Raw genomic sequence first — 20,091 nt, 5'->3', positions numbered from 1 at the left:
ATTGGCTTATTTTTGCTTGGACTCGTCTTGTTGACATTATATTTGTGACCCATCGCCTCAATCGGATATTACATCGGGGTGAAGATGCTGAAAAGTGAATTGAACGTCTAAATGATATGAGAATCTTTTTTTAATTCTTTGTTTTTCCTTTCGGTTTTCTTTCTTGGGGAGGGGGGGGGAGGGGGGAGGGGGGAGGAGGGGTTGTATGTGCTTGATCAAGGACCGACCCACATTATTTTTATTCATTCATTATTTATTTAATAAAACATATAAATTCAAAATCAGTTTCAAAATTTTGACGATCAAATCAGCTTCCATCGTCTTGCTCACCTTAACATAATATCAGTTTTAGGCATTAAGTCGCATGCAAACACTCAAATTGTTTGATTATCATCCCATCACGTTCCCCTCTCTTCAGCGACAGAATAAATTAAATCTACCAAAAAAAAGTGATAAAAGACCAGAATAAAAATGCATCTCATACTACAATTCTACATCGGATTTTATGGTTAGAGAATATTTAATGTTCTGAAATAATATGAGGATCAAATCGTGCACATTGTGTTTGGGGAGGTGGAAAAGACGATACGTTTCAATGCAATCTTCAATGGTAATCCATCTATTGCGCATTAATTCTGAGTGTATATCATCCAACTACTCCATAACGAAGAGACACATTGTCACAAGAGGTCCCACTGTTAACCTTCCAGAATTCTCATGTTTGACGGATTACATTTTTAATTCTGCCCAGCTTTACTCCAACAAAAAGGCATTAGTAAGTACGGTCAATCACTTCAATACGTTATGACCCCCCCCCCCCCCCCTACAATAAAACCTAGTGTTTTGCTGTGATAGCAACCCCCCCCCCCCCCCCCAATAACCCCACTCGTAGTTGTTCAGTCCCAGCACCAATTCAGGTCTTCGCTTTTGAAAACATGAAACCACATCGGATGAGTGAGGATCAAGTAAGTCACCTTATGAACCTGACAGTATTGAGATCCAGAGTTTGTCCATGTCTCAGGGAAATATGAGAAATGACCACTCCTGCAAAGACTGATTGCCTAAATAAGCTCAGAAGACACCAGCAAAGCATCATCTTTCAACTAAGAACACAACACATACTGCTCAACAACCATTTAAGCAAAATTTCAAAAGACACATCCCCTTCCTGCCCCCTATGTCAACACCCCAATGAAACAGTAACACGCCACTTGCTTGAATGTCAAGCTCTTGAAGACCTGAGATGCACATTCCTCCCACCAAATCCAAGCATCAGTAACACACTTTATAGTCACCTGGAATAACTACAAAAGACGTCTAACTTCTACGTCATGACACAAGACCGAAGGGCTAGAGCTCACGTGGTCGCTGGTTCGGATAAGTAAGTAAGTAAGTAAGTCCATGTCTCAGTAGTCTGATACGTGCAATGACTAACAACGTTATTAACTTACTTGGACCCAGCCACCCAATTATATATAGGTGGACGGGGGTTGGGTGGGGTGGGGGATGCGTGTGGGTCAAATGTTCTTCCAATACATTTCTCGTGCTATCTGGATCATGACAACGATGTTAAAGAAAGGTCATAATTTAATAAAAGCTACAGTGTTAATTAGAGCCGCCTTTGTTGTCCACGAGAGGTGAATATTGGTTAACAACTTCATATGGATAGAATTGAACGAAGTTGACGTCACTCAGGTTTTTGTTATTGTTTTTGTTATCCATGTTTATGAGTCATTCTCACTAAACTTTATTAACCAGACTATAAACGTTCAAGGTTACATATAGTTTTGTTTGTTTGGTCAGTTATATTTCCGGATGGCAATGTTGTGAGTTTCTTAGCCAAGCGCACAGCGTCTATACCAATAGCTTAAGATTACCCCAACTTGTTAAAAAGCGCCTAGTGTTGAGATTTATTTTAACAGGCTCCTGCTGGGTGGGGTTCCTGACCTCCTATAGAGGGCAGGGAGGTACATACTCTGTCTTCTATCCCCTTATATATGTTTTCCAACATGCTTTCTGTCTTTGTCTTGGGATGAGATTACTTTGTTTTGTCCTAACTCTGGCCGGAGTCCTGGCTGGGAGGGAAACAGTCAGATGCATAGTTATTGTTTTGGGAGATGATATTTTTTTCATTTAATCTCTCTGTTACGTATTATTATATTTGTTATTTTGAATGTATAATGTAAGCATTTTAGTGTATTCCTCTTTGTTGGATTTTGTGCTTGTGTCCGAATGAGACTAATAGGTGATCTCAAACTAAGTACATTGGTGGTATGCTCTTGGAATCTACATCTGATCCCTATTTGTTCCCGATTCCCCTATGTCTTACTTTCTCTTGGGTGCTTTAATTGTAATTCTAGAACTTTTTACTATCCCATTTTCTTCCTTTTTACTGGCGCTGATATAACCTAATTGTGTTGCATTGCCGTAAAACCCTTAAAAACAAAAACAAAAACAGGCTCCTGCTTGGGTTGCAATGAGAAAAACAAAGGACCTCAGTGGAACTTTTTGGTCCTATGACAAAAACGAATAGTTGAACGATAATAATTACTTGGGCATTCTGCCTTGGTTGGAACTTATAAATCAACAGTTTCAACACGATGCGCTACATATATACTTTGTTCCCAACGTTATAAAATAAAAAAATAAATATTTTCTTTATTCTTCGCCAAGGGAAAATTTGTCTGTAGGGTCTATTCCAAGGGGAAAATGGAATAGCCCAGGTGTCAGCCGCAGTGCAGCGCCGCAAAGTAAGCTAGGGCGAGGTGACTTGCTCAAGGCCACACAGCGCGGCCGGTAGTCGAACTCGGTACCCTCGGGTACGAAGCAAAGACCATATCGCTGAGCCACGCTGTCCCATTATAACGTAAATTAAGAATTTTTGACGAGTTGAGGATCATTCATTGTAATCGATCTGGGGAAAATGTTTAAGGTATAATTTTTCTGCCATCTTGTCAATGTACGAAAAAATTGTGCCGATCAATATCCAGTATTTCTCTAATCCCAGACATCGGACACTTGATATTTTTGTTGTTGTTTAACATTTAAGGTCTTTCTTAAGAAATGTAAACCTGATGTCTTGTTTGTCAAAACTGTCAGCCAACCTATAGGTGAAACTGGACAAACTGATATCTGAAGTGAAGTAGGAAGTAGTCCTTAGAACGATATGGCTCAGGGAGCCAAAGTTCATCCCTGTTTTTACAGCTGTAAGCCAACAGTAATTATTACTAGCTACCTTTTGGATAAGGATAACTCCATCGCATTATACTTTCCGCCAGATTTAACAGACCCTGTTACCCAATAACTGATGAAAGGGCAGAAGTGTCCGATTAAAAAGCTCTCGATTAAACCCAAGACCGATGATAATCCCTTTGCTTGTGAGTCGAGTGTACCACCAAATGAGCGATTGGGAATGCCCGAACAAACTGATCATTTATTTTGTAAGTTTCCATAGTTACGAGCAACTTTCTTATTTGGAATACAGTTCGTAGCCAGGTGAATAACTCAAGCACATTGAAACTAGTACATATCGTCCCGATGATTATTTTCTTTGTAGGTCGACTATGACACGAAACAGTTCCTCAGCTTTTCCCAACTTCAGGAAGAGATTGAATGCATAGCATCAAACCTCCAACGTCACGGATTACAACGCCATGATGTCATCACCTATTATGGTACCAACCGCATAGAACTTGTACAACTCTTGTGTGCTGCCAATCGTCTTGGTTCCATTGTATCTTTGGCCAATGCACAGCTTACAGCAGGTATTGTCTTGAAGCTTTAAGCTTTTTTTATATTGTTTGTTTTAATACACATCGAGAGTGATACTCAGTCTGAGTTCGGTTACAAACGAATCATTTGAAGACACCATCAACGAATGGAAAGTACAACCAAAATTATGTTACTTTAAAATACATTGCGAAAAAATGAGTTGACCCATTTCGAATGTAATTCAATCCATCGGATTCCTCTTCTTGCTCATAATCGCTTGACTTAATTTTTTAAAATCTTGACAATCCAAATAAGGTGGTAAATGTCAACAAAATTATAATTTTTCAGTTAAAGGATAAGCATTACTAACTCCAGCAACAAGAAATTTAATGAATTACAAATTAATACCCTACATCTTCTTTCTTCACAGATGAACTTCGAATGCAGTTAAGATTATCAGGAACCAAAATGCTGGTCACAACACCTGAGTGCGCTAATATTGCCACGGTGGCAGCTGCTTCGTATAAGATTAACGCGGTAAACATTTTGATTTATCCTTTCTACTGTATATAAATGAAATAATTGGTCCCACTAAAGTACCTTTGTGAAGAATATAGACAATAAAATCGTTCCAACTATTGGAACTCTGCGGGGTATTAGTAGCACCTTTGGTATGTAATCAGAAGGCCTGAGATTCGATTCCCAGTCGGGGAAGACTGTTTTTCTAAGATTTGTTTTTTTCCTTGTATTTTCTTTATTGCTTAGTCTGACACTGTTTCATACACACTTTTCCAGATCTTTATGTATGAAGGCGGATTCCGTCCTAGGTTTTCTCAAACAATGCATGTCAATCCGGTCAGAGCCAATTAAAGAAAATAGTACAAATTCTCAATGGACCAACTCTGGACTATGATTATTCAGTTTAGGATCCACACCACAGAAGAAAAAAAAAAGTGAAAAAGTACAAAAGAATGCAAAATGCTACAATACGAATATTAACAATGGTAAAACAGATGCATACATGTCACAATTAGGATGCTTACAACACCCGACCTGCGAGCTAAGGACTAGATTACATTTTTTTAAAAGCGATTTGTTCAAGTCCTTGACTAAAGTCAGGGACTAAATACTAGTCCGCCTTAAAGACGGGCCCTGATGATTAAATCTAAATTGCCACATTTAGATAGCAATCGATCAATACCAAATAAAAATCAAACAAAATACAAACTAGGCAGTCGAGTTACCAAATTTAACACATTCTTCCATCTTATGTTGACATCAATCATTCCACAAGCCCGTCCCGCTTATGGAACATTAAGCTTCTGAACAACATTAGAAAGTAATTATTGCACGCTAAGTACCACGAATCACGCATAACTTATCACATTATTGTTAATTGTTTGCTTGTTTTGTTTTTGTTTTGTTTTTGTTTTGTTTTGCTTTGTTTGGGGGGGAGGGGAGGGGTGTTTTTATTTTTATGTTGTTGTTTTAATTGTTTTGTTTGTTTGTTTTGTTTTTTGTTGGGGTTTTTGTTGGGATGGGGATGTTTTCTGTTGTTTTGTTTGTTTGTTTGTTGTTCTTGTTAGGGTTTTTTTGGTTAGTTGTTTTCTTCGTTTTGTTTGTTTTGTTTTTTTTTTTTTTGTTTTGTTTTTTGTTTTTTTTGTTTGTTTGTTTGTTTTTGTTTCTGGTGTGTTTGCTTTGTTGGGTTTTTTTGTTGTTGTTGGTTTTTGTTGTTGTTTTTTGTTGGTTTTTTTTTTGGGGGGGGGTTGTTTTTTGTTTTTCCTTTCTTATGTTTTGTTATATTTTGATAATAAAATATAATAATAAACAGATAATAAAATTCCCTTCATTCATCCCTGAGGGAAATTGGTCTATTCCAAAGGAAAACTGGGATAACCCAGGAGTGAGCCGCTACACAACTCCTCAATTTGAGCTTGGGCTAGGTGACTTGCTCAAGGCCACACAGCACGGGGTTTTTTTTCGAACACGGCACCTTTCCGGTACCAAAGACCATACCGCTGAGACACACTGGCCTCGTGTATTCCTTCCCTAATAAATAAATCAATAATCCTTGGAAAGATTTGAGTGAATCCTACATTTAAATATGTCTTTCTTTTTTTTTTTCTTTTTTAAATCCTTATCGAGTTTATTCTTTGTATGTTTTCTCTCACCAAAACCTATTCAGCCATTTGTAGTTGGGAATGCAGAAGGGTGCCAACCATTTTCTTTTCTAAAGGACCCCTGTGAAAGGGTGACTTTTATTGGCGTAACACCATCAGAGAATGACGTAGCGTTGATTCCATTTTCTAGTGGAACGACGGGGATGCCGAAAGGAGTCCAGCTGTCAAATAGGAACTTGATCTCGGAGATTCATGCATTAAGGTAAAGGATAAACGGCGGTTTTGGTTTTGTTTTTGTTTTTTGTTTGTCTGTTTTTTGTTGTTTTTTTGTGTTTTTTTGTTTTTTGTTTTTTGGTGTTTTTTTGTTTTTTTTTTTTGCCTTACGTTATTTAGAATTAAAGCGGAGTATGGTGACGTCCCCATTCTGTTGTCGAATACTTTCCGCTAAATTAGATACACTATCTAAAATGTGGGTAGACTAGTTTGCCAGAATAGATACTGAATTAATGGGGATTGAACCAGTTCTGACTGTGAGTGAGTCGGGCGACATAATCTTGAGCTAGTAGGTTCCATCAATACTTAAAGCAGATGCAAGATATGTATAGAACAATCCTATTTCATTATAGCATTTTCGCTACGGGGAAACCCTGTTTTTATCATATCATTACAGCCATAGTTTATATACTAAAAATAAAATTTGGCGTGAAAAATAATTAGGTATACTATTAATTGTTCTCAAGGCCAAAACAAAGTTTACGACCGAAACCAATTATTCAAAAGTAACATGGATGAGGCAATTGGAGGGGTATAATTGATAAAAGGATTCTTGAAAGCTTGTGTTTGAAATTTCTAATGCGACGCTCCCAGAGTCGCACCGCGCGGTTGGCAGCTCGTTAATTATTCCAAATGCAAGAATATAAGAACCTTATATTATTCGATTGCTTATTTTCAGACATCCATCCTTCATCCCTCTAGTGGCCGCAAAAGATGTCTCCATCTGCGTCCTTCCCATGGTGCATATCGCTGGTCTCGTCATTGGTTGCCTCAATGCTTTAGCACAAGGCGCTACCACTGTCATACTCTCCAAGTTCGCCCCGTCAATGTTCTTATCAGCTATCCAAGATTGCATGGTAACTGGTAATATGTTCACGTTATTGGGGTGACAAATTGGAAGCGGATTTAAATTAAAAGTTAAAAATAAAAATCAAGTCGGAAAGATACAGTGCGTTATAATTTAAGATTTCCCTGGAGTTTGTGGCATTTTGGCTAGAGCGTTTGCTTCTTAATGTGACGAATTGAATTCAATCACGAGTCGTGAAAATTATGATTTCATCGTTAATGTTGTTACTCTGTAGTTAACGGGTATTTGGGTATTTTTAGACCTGGCAAACATAAAGGCAACCGGGAAAGATAAAAGGATAAAGCCATCGTACCACATCATGTCATTGAATAAGGGCATTATTTCAATGAAAGGATAGTCTCCCTGTGTTACATGAAGATCTATTATATTGATACTCTGGCTCTCTCTTTATATGATTCCGACAGTCGGTTTATGCAATATTTCCTTTAAAACTTGAAAAAGTTGAATTTGACAGTTCCAAACAATACAGCAAGAAAAAAATTGCTTTCCTCGACTAGAGCTCGAACCACAGACTTCTTGATTACCAGTCAGATTGTTATCATTTCACACCAGAAGTTTTTCACAAAAAAATACGTGTGTTTCGCTATGAACTCTTAATCCACCCCTATATAGACTCGAGATACGTTAAGAAGAGTACAAAGACATGATAAGACGCTAAGAAAGTTGCATCTTTTTTATCGGGTAACTTCTATGGCGTGTTGATAGCTCATCTGACCAGTAAATAGTAAATAGTAAATTTGAGCTTTTTATATAGCGCAATATCCACAAAACATGCTCAACTCGCTTTTCAGGGGGATTCCTAGCCAACAGCAACATTTAACACGTAGGACAAGACATGACATCTGTTAGGCGATATTACAATCTTTTTTCGGACAGACAATGTTGTTAACGGCCAGGTAATCATTTACACCTAAATACGGTGAGAGGATGTGATTAAGGAGCCTTTATCAATGACTCAGCTATGCGTCGCTTAGAGCTGGACTCGAACCCAGGACCTTCCGATCCGAAGGCGATTGTCATACCACTAGACCAAATTAGTCTCAGAGTAGGTCTGAGATTTGATCCCCAGAAGGGGAAGTTTTCTGGGATGTTCTTCTCTTGTATTTTTCTTGTTTGCTTTACCGGGCACTGTCATATTCATATCGTTTTATTTTTTAAATTTTCGCCAGTGCCTGTTTCCCATTTTTCACTCTAAGAAATTTGCTAAGGAAGTGTTTGAACTTTTTATGCTTTTATTTGCTCATAATATTCGCCGCTTCAATGTTGTTACACGACTTAACTAGCTAAGTGCTTATAATCTTTGGATATTATGGTTTGTCATATTCCCCTACAATTAAAGAATGCATTCTTATTCATGTAATAAACAGCTTGGTTTGCATGATTTATCTTCAAAATGAATTTACTGTTGACATACCTAATATTTACAAATATATATTGCCTCATATGTAAAACATACTTTTACTATACCTATTTACTATTGTTATTATTATAATTATTATTATTATTATTATTATTATTATTATTATTATTATATTATTATTATTATTATTATTATTTATTAGTATATGTAGTAGTAGTAGTAAGTAGTAGTATAGTAGTAGTAGTAGTAGTATAGTAGTAGTAGTAGTAGTAGTATGTAGTAGTAGTAGTAGTAGTATGTATGTAGTAGTAGTAGTAGTAGTAGTAGTAGTAGTAGTAGTAGTAGTAGTAGTAGTAGTAGTAGTAATAGTAAGTAGTATAGTAGTAGTATAGTAGTAGTAGTAGTAGTAGTAGTAGTAGTGGTAGTAGTAGTAGTAGTAGTAGTAGTAGTAGTAGTAGTAGTAGTAGTAGTAGTAGTAGTAGTAGTAGTATTGTTATTGTTGTTGTTATTGTTATTATCATCATAACCATCCTCATCATCGATAAATCGATTTATCGTTTTAAAAGTCTTTAGAATTCGTTATTATAGGCATTAATGCATTCGTAATTTTCATTTTGGATACTGCAATTTCCATATAAAAGGTGTTTTATAAGACATTCATTGTTTGTTCTGTGATATAATTCATATTATGATAATAATGATATGCCATTCATTATTTTTATGTCAATGTCGCTTGAGATAAATAGTATAAATCACCAATCACAGGGTACATTCACGTTAATAGCACCTCCAGTAATGACAATGCTAGCCAAGGACCCAATTGTCTCAAAGTATGACCTCAGTAGTATTACCACACTCTATTCTGGTGCAGCTCCTCTGGATAAGACACTGACCGAAATGGTAGCAGAGCGACTCGGGATTGACTGCATACGTCAAGGTAACTTAGAGTGAAAGCTGGATAAACTAGAACCAACTTAACAGAAACATTGAACTGAAAACTATTCGAATCTCCTCCGGGACAAAAATATTTCCAATAATTCACTGTTTTTAAATCACTTGTCATGCTCTCGGCTCTCACATTGAACAGCTGCATTCCATAGAGTATTCTTGAACTCATTTGTCTATAATTTCGAACAGGTTCCCATGACTTGGGAGTCGCATTGGAAACGAGTTCGAAAGTTCAAACACAAGAGTTCAAGAATTATTTTATTGTGACCTTCTAATGATCTCATCCATGTCACTTTTTATCAAAATCTTATTAAAATCCTTCAAGCTGCTATGACTGACTCTCGAATTCAACGATTTAACCTTATTAATTATTATTGTGGTCATGACATCATTACGTGTCAAAACGTATTATTTTTAGTAAAACTGGATGTGTGTGGGAGAAACAAAATATTTCCTGAACGTACACATTCTTTTTTTTACAAACGATCATGGGTATGCCTCATATTTCGCTATGATGCTATTGTAAAATCGGATTTTTCCCACAAAGAAAGGATGTAATAAAAATAGGAGCATTTATATAGAGCAGTATCCACTAAACTTGTTCAAAGCGATATACAAGGAGTTCCTAGCCAACAGCAACACTTAACACGTAGACTATTAGGCGATGTTACTTTTTTTCCCACAGAAACTATGCTGTTAACGGCCAGTCACTCATTTTACACCTGAGTACGGTGAGAGAATATGAGTAAAGAGCCTTTTCCAAGGCTATACGCTGTTCCAGAGCGAGACTCGAACACATGACCTTCCGTTCCGAAAGTGAGTGTCATACCACAAAATCACATAGCTGAACAAATAACATGCAGGTTAAAGCGACGGTCTGATAACCCAAAATGTGATAGGCTCATTGTTGTAATGGAAATATGTACAACGCAAAATTCCAAGCCCAGAATTAATAAATTAAAAAAAAAATTAAAATTGAGCTTTATATAGCGCAATATCCACTAAATGTGCTCAAAGCGCTTTACAGAATTGCGTTCTGATACCAGACCTGCTAATGTGCACTGAGAGTTAACCCACATTTATGGTCTAAGGGGCACAACCCATTTAAAATAGACAATATTCGTAGTTATGTATGAGTACCATCCCTTGTTAGCTCTTGGTAATTATTTATTTATTTATTTATTTATTTATTTATTTATTTATTTATTTATTTATTTATTTATTTATTTATTTATTTTGTCTTCTTTCTCATACTCGTGTGTGCGTTTGTGTGTGTGTGTGTATGTGTGTGTGTTTACGTATGGTTGTGTATGGTACGTATGTGTGTATGTGTGTTTGTATGTGTAATTCAATATATATACTTGAACTTGGAAGCAATATAAATAGATTTTTTAAATATTTATTTCGTGTTCTGTTCTATTCATGCCACGATATAATCATTGTTTCAAACATGCAATCTGTAACAAATTGGTTTCGTTGGTACTGTCCTGCACGTTATTCACTTATTTCATTCATGTTGTTACGTGTTTTTTTTTTTTTATTTTAAAAGATTATTTGCAAAATTTCCATTAATATAGTTCTGACTCCGGAATGAGAATACATATTGTATATATATATATATATATATATATATATATATATATATATATATATATATATATATATATATATATAGCTAAATAGACAACATGAAATGAGAAATACGTATCAGAATATAATTAATGTCAAAGTTTTAAAACATAAATTTGAATGTGAAATTTATGAATGATATTCTTGTGATTTTGTATTGCAACCATAGGTTACGGAATGACAGAGACAAGCCCTGCTACACTCACGTCCCCTCTAGAGGGTTGGAAGTTTGGATCTGTCGGAGTCCCCCTTCCCAACACCGAATGCAAAGTAAGTTCGCAAAAATTACAGAGTAAAAATATCGAACAAAAACTAATTTTTTAAACTTTCAATAAAAAAAGGACAGGAATACGTAACAAGAGCTCAACAAATGTATCAGCCGACAACACCAAACTAAAATAAAAACAGAATAAATAAACGATAATAAATGTTACTTTTAGGGGGAGTTCAAACCCTTTTTTACAAAATTAATTTATTGATTAATCATATGAATTAATCATTGAACGATGATATGTTATGGAAGAGTTTGAGAGTTAAGAGCATCAGATCAGCATTGCTGATAGGACTTTGATTAAGTTGGGATGTATTTCCCCTAAATTTCGTCATGTTTATATGTTTATTTTTAAGTGCGTGTAAGAAAGAAATATAGAAAGAAAGCTAGATGTATCATACATTGTATGGTATGGATAATTGTTTGAAAAGTATTGTAAAGCGCATTGATTATGATGAGACCATAGATATGCCTCAATAAAGGAGTTTATCTTTTCAAAAAGATTGATCAATATTTTTAGGTGGTTAACGTTGACAATGGCCTTGAGCTTGGTCCCAACGAAGAAGGGGAGCTGTGGTTGCGTGGACCACAGGTTATGCTGGGTTATCATGGTAATGAGAAGGCTACTCGTGATGCTTTTTCTGTCGATGGATGGTTAAAGACAGGTCAGTTCACGAGCACATTGCCTTTGTTTTGTTGATAGTTTTTACATGCAATCAAGTCCATGTTGTGACTGCCTCGATTTTTAATTGACTGTATGGTTGTGTAGAATTTTTTTTCTACTTTTTTTTTTTTGAATAGGCTTTGCTTATATCATTCTCTTTACCATTATTTTTTTTCTCTGTCTTTCTTCGAAACAGTAAATTGTAAAATTACGGGATCTAATCAATGACACGCTTCAGCTGTAATATTTCAATTCAGCATCCATTTCATCATTACGTCTTTGAATACACTTATAATCGTAAGCAACAAGTTTCACATAGTATCAAATCATCAAAACAAAACAAAAAAAGGATCGACGCAGTCGCTAACAATGAAGGATTCCACATACTACAATGTGCTTATATCACGATTTATGCCAAAACTTTATTTCTAGTTGTTTTATAAAATATACACAAAATATATAACATAATATTATATATTTTATATATCATTAAATTAACCAAATGTCACAATATATAGATCTATGTGTTATAGTTTCAAACGAGTTTTCAATTGACCTTCCTCGTTTAGAATTCCAGATGTATGTATAAGTCCTAAAGATATCGTGTATTCACATTTCAACTCAAATGCGTTGAATCTTATATTGACAGGTGATGTTGGCTACTTTGATTCTGATGGCCATTATTTTATATGCGACAGAATCAAAGACATCATCAAATATAAGGGCTACCAGGTAATGTTTTCCTCGTCACATAAACTATGATGTAGGACGGGACATGACGCCTGTAAGGCGGTATTACAATTATTTTTTTTGGACAGAGACAACGCTGTTAACGGCCAGGTACTCATTTTACACCTGATCTGAGTACAGTGAGAGAATGTGAGTAAAGAGCCTTCTCCAAGGACTCAACTATGCGCCGAGCGAGGCTCGAACCCAGGATCTTCCGATCCTAAAGCGAGTAGTGTCATACACCATACCACATAGCCTCACATATTAGCAGGTCTGATAACGGAAAGCAATAATAGGTTTGACTATTGTTGAAATGGACAACATTTTGAGAGGTTTGAGAGTATAATTTAAATTACAACAATGGCCCAATACCAATTTTGATTATTCAAACCTACACTGTGGCCTAAAACCTACGTGCACATATCGTACACGTCGCCTAAATAAATGAATAAACATTCATTACAAGCTGATAGACTTTTTTTCTTTATGCTTTGGCATGTCTTGGTTTTCATGCAATTTTTTTAAAATCAGTATATCGACTTTTCCAGAACGATGAATTATTTGTTTCGACATTGGACTGTATTCGACAATGCCGTGAAATTATGATCTCTCTCTCTCTCTCTCTCTCTCTCTCTCTCTCTCTCTCTCTCTCTCTCTCTCTCACACACACACACATTAGAGAGAAAGAGAAAGAATGAGAGAGAGTGTGTGTGCGTGTGTGTGTGTGTGAGAGAGACGAGAGACGAGAAGAGAGAGGGAGAGAAAAGAAAATATATATTATTATATATTATATTATATTCTTTCTTCTCTCTCTCTCTCTCTCTCTCTCCTGTCTCTCTCACACACACACACACCACCCTCTCTCTCTCTCTCTCTCTCTCTCATTCTTTCTCTTTCTCTCTAATGTATTCTCTATATATTATATACCTCCCCCCCCCTGCTGAATGTCTCCTTATACCTTAAATCTCTTTCGCTCTATCATCACCCCCACCTGTAGATTTAAAGTTCTTTGTTTATCAATGCTAAATATTATTTTTATATTGCGCAGAATCCATTAAATGTGCTCAGAGCGCCCTGCAAGCGGTCAGTGCCAGCAATAACACTGAACATTTATGACAAATAATGCCTCTATGTCGCTCTTACAAGTTTGTTTTGTTTTGTATTTTTCCTTATAGAGACAATGTTGTACGATGAAAGAATGTGAATAAAGAGCCTTCTCCAAGGATTCAACTTTGCGCCCGCATAATGGGATTCGAAGTAGTAGCATACAGGCCAGAAGCCGAATATTGTACTGCAAGACCATAGAGCCGCATAAACGTGTTCAAAGCGCTTTACAAAGAGTCACAAACCGCAGCAACACTTTATGTGTAGGGCGAGACATGCTACTTGTCAGGTGATATGACACTTTTTCCGACAAAGACGACGGTGTTTAACATTTTACACCTGGATTTGATGAGAGAATTTGAGAAAAAGAGCCTTTCCAAGGACTTAACTATGCGTCGCTCAGAGTGGCCCAAATGTGGATGTCATCACACTAGACTACATAGCCACGCATGTATCATATCATGTAAAGATCGTTAAGTACATTACACACAAAAGCACACATTTCATTGTCCGAAGGTTTTTCTTCTTTTTTTTTATATAATTCTTTAAATTTATTCATCTGTTTATTCAGTTGTTTACTGATTCAACGTTTTTATGGCGACACCGGCTAACAAATCGTTCATGTTTCCATGCAGGTTGCACCTGCCTATCTTGAGTCGGTGCTGCTTACCCATCCGAGCATCAAGGACGCTGCTGTTGTAGGTGTAAAGGGAGCGGATGGTGAGGAGGTACCTTCGGCTTGGGTGGTGGTCAAAGAAAGTCGGAAGTCGGTGACAGAAAGTGACATATGTACATTTGTCAATGGTAATGCATCACTGTTATTGTTTACAAGGACAAAGAGTCATGTGTTAAAATATATTTCAATTTTTGTAGTAAATCTGAATAATAAATGCAGTTAAAGACTCGGCGACAGTAACATCGGCAGTAGTCGTAATACTACAACTTGCATCATCATCATCATCATCATCATCATCATCATCATCATCATCATCATCATCATCATCATCATCATCATCATCTTCACCAACATCGTCGCCATCATCATCATCAAAAGCTGCTATAATAGAAGAAGTAGTAGTAGTAGTAGTAGTAGTAGTAGTAGTAGTAGTAGTAGTAGTAGTAGTAGTAGTAGTAGTTGTTGTTGTTGTTGTATTAGTAGTAGTAGTAATAGTAGTAGTAGTAGTAGTAGTAGTAGTAGTAGTAGTAGTAGTAGTGTAGTAGTAAGTAGTAGTATGTAGTATTAGTAGTAGTAGTAATAGTAGTAGTATAGTATAGTAGTAGTAGTAGTAGTAGTAGTAGTAGTAGTAGAGTAGTAGTAGTAGTAGTAGTAGCAGCAGTAGTATAGTAGTAGTAGTAGTAGTAGTAGTAGTATTACTGTAGTAGTAGTAGTAGAAGTAGTAGTAGTAGTAGTAGTAGTAGTAGTAAGTAGTAGTAGTAGTAGTAGTAGTAGGAGGAGGAAGGAGTGAGAGAGGAGGAGGAGGAGCAGTAGCAGTAGTAGTAGTAGTAGTAGTAGTAGTAGTAGTAGTAGTAGTAGTAGTAGTAGTAGGAGGAGGAGGAGTAGGATTAGTAGTATGAGTGGGTTTTTTCTTCTTCATCATCATCATCATCATCATCATCATCATCATCATCATCATCATCATCATCATCATCTTCACCAACATCGTCGCCACCATCATCATCAAAAGATGCTATAGTAGAAGAAGAAGAAGCAGAAGAAGAAGAAGAAGAAGAAGAAGAAGAAGAAGAAGAAGAAGAAGAAGAAGAAGAAGAAGAAGAAGAAGAAGCAGTAGTAGTAGTAGTAGTAGTAGTAGTAGTAGTAGTAGTAGTAGTATTAGTAGTAGTAGTAGTAGTAGTAGTAGTAGTAATAGTAGTAGTAGTAGTAGTAGTAGTAGTAGTAGTAGTAGTAGTTCTAGTAGTAGTAGTAGTAGTAGTAGTAGTAGTAGTAGTAGTAGTAGTAGTAGTAGTAGTAGTAGTAGTAGTAGTAGTAGTAGTAGTAGTAGTAGTAGTAAAAGTAGTAGGAGTAGGAGTAGGATTAGTAGTAGAAGTGGTAGCAGTAGGGTTTTAGTAATACTGATACCATTATTATTATTATTATCATTATTATTATTATTATATTATTATTATTATTATTATTATTATTATTATTATTATTATTATTATTATTATTATTATTATTATTGTTCTTGTTGTTGTTGTTCCTTTATTTAATCATTTAAGTTCGATTGATTGATTAATTTATGATGTCTATTATTTTTTTTTATACCAGAGCGAGTTGCTCCATATAAAAGACTACGCGGTGGTGTGCGTATAGTGGACGTCATCCCAAAGTCTGCCAGTGGTAAAATTCTCAAAATGATCATTCGGAATAAAGAATCAAAATAATACATATCGATTTCTATTTTGAGAGTAGCTTATGCGTTCTCATCACAAATCGTCTAAATAATTCAAATCCAGCTTGACTCTTCGTCGGAAGAAAAGTGCTCAAGATTATTGTTTCAAAACTGTTCGAAAACCTCCCCCCCCCCCCCCACCCCCACCCTCGTCAATAAAAATATAATCTGACTTGCATTCCAAACACTGTATTGCTCTTTGTGTGTGTGTGTGTGTGTTTTTTGTTGGGGTTTTTTTTATTGTTGGGTTTTGTTGTTTTTTGTGTGTGTTGTTTTTTTTTTTTTTGTTTTTTTTTTTTTGTTATGTATATTTTTTTATTGTTTCTTTTTATTGTTTTTTTAAATTGTTTTTGTTTAGTTGTTTTTTTTTTTTTTATCGCATGCTTGTTTTGGGGTATATTTTGTTTTGTTGTTGTTGTTGTTTGTTTGTTTGTTTGTGCTGTTGCTTTTTTAAAATAGTTTTTTGATTGCTTTTTCTTTGGGGGGGGGGGGTTGTTTTGTTTTGCTTTGTTATTTTGTTTGGGTTATTTTCTTTTCACGGACCTTGTTCTTTTTTTTTTCTTATCAATTATAGACATTTTCAAAATTTAACATAGTATATTATTATGGTTATCCTCTATATGCGTGTGTGTGTGTTTGTGTGTGTATGTGTGTGTGTGTATGTGTGTGCTTTGCATGTCACTGTTAAAGATATATGTTTGTACACCTCATATACATGAGAACATTTAATTTGAAATACTATCTTTACCACGTGTATCATCATTGCAATCTTTAATCAATAGATTTATGGCATTACTAGTAATATTAAGGGAATTCAAGGGATTTTATCCTATTTTGCCCTTTACCATATGTTATGTTATGTCATATGCCTGAAAAAAAAGACCAATGAATTTATTCCTTTTATGGATTTTTTTGAAGGAAAAGAAAATGTGTTTCTGGCTAAAAATCCTAGAACAAAACGATAGTGATTACGTACTCATTTTGCATAAAGTAGCCACTACCGTTATAGTTGTTGGCTTAGGATGGGATTTCAGCCCGAAATGTTCAATTTTCAGTTTTAAGCTGTTATGTTCATTTATGATTAACTTTTGTGAAAGTGAAGAAAGTTATAATGAATAAATTAGGCTTTCGACGTCGAATGGTTAGGATTTTTTTTAAGGGAAACAAAAACAAAACAAATCAAACAAACACAAACAGAATTTATTTTGAACCTCCTCTTCCAAAAAAAAAAAAAAAAAAAAAGAAAAGAAATGAGATTTATAAGATTCAACCTTTACCTGAATCGTCATTGTTGTGGTGGAACCGTTTTTTTTTTTTTTTTTTTTTTTTTTTTTTTAATAAACACCAAAAAAAATTGTGCTAAATCAGGCTTTAGCCAACGTACAGGATTAGATTTTTTGAACGAGAGAGAAACAAAAACAAAACAAGACAAACAAAGAAAAACAGAATATTTTTTCTAACCCAAAAGAAAGACCAAAAAAATAACAAAATACCCCACGCCCCTCCCAGATTCTTCAGAGGTGGAAACAACTTACCATTTCCTAAATCGTCATTGTTGTAGTGGAATCAAGTTTTTTTATTTTAGTTTATGTTTTTTATTGTGCTCGCGGATACTTGTCACAGCGGCCAGCCCTCTCGATGGACGACATAAAGCCAAAGCGGCCACTCCATAACACGGCCATGGTCACTTATTTTGGGGACAGGCAGCCAGATGGTATTTTCGAATTGTCTAAATTAAACCCATTCTTACTGGTGGTGAAAGACCCTAAAGTGTCGGAATTGCTGTTAAACTCTTAAAATCGCGCGTTTTTGCATATATCAGAAGAAATCAGTATAATATCTTAAAGTGTAAGATTGCATGGTATGTATCATACATCCATCCTCCAGACAAACATGCCATAGGCTTGATAATTATGCTCAAATACAAAATGGAAAGATAAATCACGTGTTGCTAAGAAACATAAATATGATTCTTTTTAAATAAAAAAGACTAGTTATACAAGTGGACCATCTAAAAGCTAGAAATCGTTGAATGCGACCTGTCACCTTAAATCGATATTATGCTCGGGTGATTTAATGGCTAAAAACTTATATAACCTATTTAATAGTCACTTTCTCATACGAATCAGCGACCAGCTGAGCTCTAACCCTTCGGTCTTGTGTATGGCATGCGCGTGCATGAGAATCTTTGGTCTGTCCAAAAATGATAGTTGGTCTGTCTTCCCACCTTAACCTGTTTTCCATGTCGACTGCATAGCATAAGGAGTAGGTCCGCAGATGCATGCTTCCTGTATCATTGGATTATTAAGGGGTTTAGCTGAGGCAGCCTCTTGCTGTCCACCCCACAGTTTTTCTCATGATTGGCGGTCGCCCATTCCCCTTGCATACAGCTGTATTTTTTAAAATTCTGAGCGTGACTTAACTCAGCGGTACGGTCTTTGCTTCGTATCCGAAAGCTACCGAGTTCGAATACCCGCCGCATTATGTGGCCTTGAACAAGTCACCCCGCCCTAGCTCGGTTTGTGGCGCTACACTGAGGCTGTCGCCTGGGTTATTCCAGTGTTCCATTGGAATAAACCCTAAAGACAAATTTCCCCTATGGGATGAATGAAGGGAATTTTTAAAATTTATTTTTTATTTTTCCATGCTTAAATAGCCATTATTCATAAAAAGAGGATCGTTACGTCCCGAGATTCTCTCAAGAAGTCGATGCCAGACCTCTCCCTTCAAAACTCAATTTTCAAGAGGGTTATATATCATTACAGTCCAATCACAAATATATATAGTCTTACGGAAGACATGGATCACAGGCCGACCTGAGGGGAGTTTTTAAGTGTTGAAGTTACACAGCGGGTTGGGTATAAATATAAGCGATTGGGGTAGATTAAGTAAGAATAGGACACCATACTGCAGATAGAGTGTGGGATTGGTGGGTGAGGAGTAGTGCATGTGCCAAATGGGTTTTGTCTCCTGCATCTTAAGAAGAAGAGGTTCCACGGGTCCACCAACTACCTAATCCGGTTATACCGCTGGAAATTCGGTCGCAACATTAACGTCATCCATATCTATGGGTCGCATCCGTTACAAGCTCGGTGGAAACGGGAAGTTTTTGTTTTGGACCAGCGGAAATCTCTGTTTTGGACACAATCATGTACGAGAAGCCATGTGCAATAATCTCTGTGCGACAGAGAAGACACGCGCCAATCAGTACACTTGCAAATGAGACTTGTTGGGTTCAAAAAGCACATCTGTTTCATTTCTTCAACAAACGGGGCGTTGTACGGCCCAAAACTTGCAGCTTCATCTGATTTTATTGTTTAAAAAAAAAATTGGGGTTAATTCCTTCTGTATAATTGAAGACAATAGAAGGAACGAAATTGACGTCACTCAGCTCTTTGTTATTATTTATTTTTTAGACAGCCATTCATTCTGATGATTACTTCTCACTAAATAATAGTGAACGGAGATGACGTCACTCAGGTCTTTGTTAGTGGGTTTCTTTTGGGTTTTTTGTGAGTGTTTTTTTTTTTTTTTTTTTGCCATCTATGTTTATGAGTAATTGTCACTAAACTGTATCAATCCGTAGCCATTGTTATGTTATAGCCTGAGACTGAAATCCAAAAGGACTGGCAGTTTGACGTCATTAGTGAGTTGTCGTTAGAAGTGCTCATGGAAACAAGCTATTTAATTGGTTGAACTACTGAATACAACTCACGATTTGTTTTCTTTTGTGGCAAAAGACTGGCATTTTGACGTCATTTTTTGGTCAGTATCAGGCCATAACTTTACGAAGGCCACGATCAATCAGACTATACGTTTTAAAGTTACACATAGTTTTGTGTGTTGGTCCGTTATACTTCCGGATGACAATGTTGTGCGTTTCTTAGCCAAGTGCACACTATCTATATCAATCAGACTATAAACGTTCAAGGTTACACACAGTTTGCGTGTTTGGTAAGTACGTTATATCCGGTTGATGGATGTTGCGGGCATTATACCTAATGTATAGCACGAATAGCGATAT

At 36.1% G+C, this 20,091-nt stretch overlaps 1 protein-coding gene across 1 annotated transcript; it reads left to right on the top strand.

Moving 5' to 3' along the window:
* Positions 1-314: 314 nt before the first annotated feature.
* LOC144964774 (uncharacterized) lies at positions 315-16,125 on the top strand. Its single transcript, XM_078899382.1, has 11 exons — positions 315-775; positions 3,557-3,764; positions 4,142-4,248; positions 5,897-6,093; positions 6,784-6,961; positions 9,098-9,269; positions 11,079-11,179; positions 11,701-11,845; positions 12,494-12,576; positions 14,313-14,481; positions 15,944-16,125. The coding sequence occupies exons 1-11, from the start codon at positions 539-541 to the stop codon at positions 16,057-16,059; spliced, it is 1,713 nt and encodes a 570-aa protein (XP_078755508.1). The 5' UTR covers positions 315-538; the 3' UTR covers positions 16,060-16,125.
* Positions 16,126-20,091: the final 3,966 nt, after the last annotated feature.

The sequence above is a fragment of the Berghia stephanieae genome, chromosome 1, assembly GCF_034508935.2.
Source record: "Berghia stephanieae isolate SIO BIC M18660-M18661 chromosome 1, UCSD_Bste_1.3, whole genome shotgun sequence".
Taxonomy (NCBI): Eukaryota; Metazoa; Mollusca; class Gastropoda; order Nudibranchia; family Aeolidiidae; genus Berghia; species Berghia stephanieae.
The sequence above is the reverse complement of the archived record's forward strand: the minus strand, read 5'-3'. Positions and strand labels throughout refer to the sequence as shown.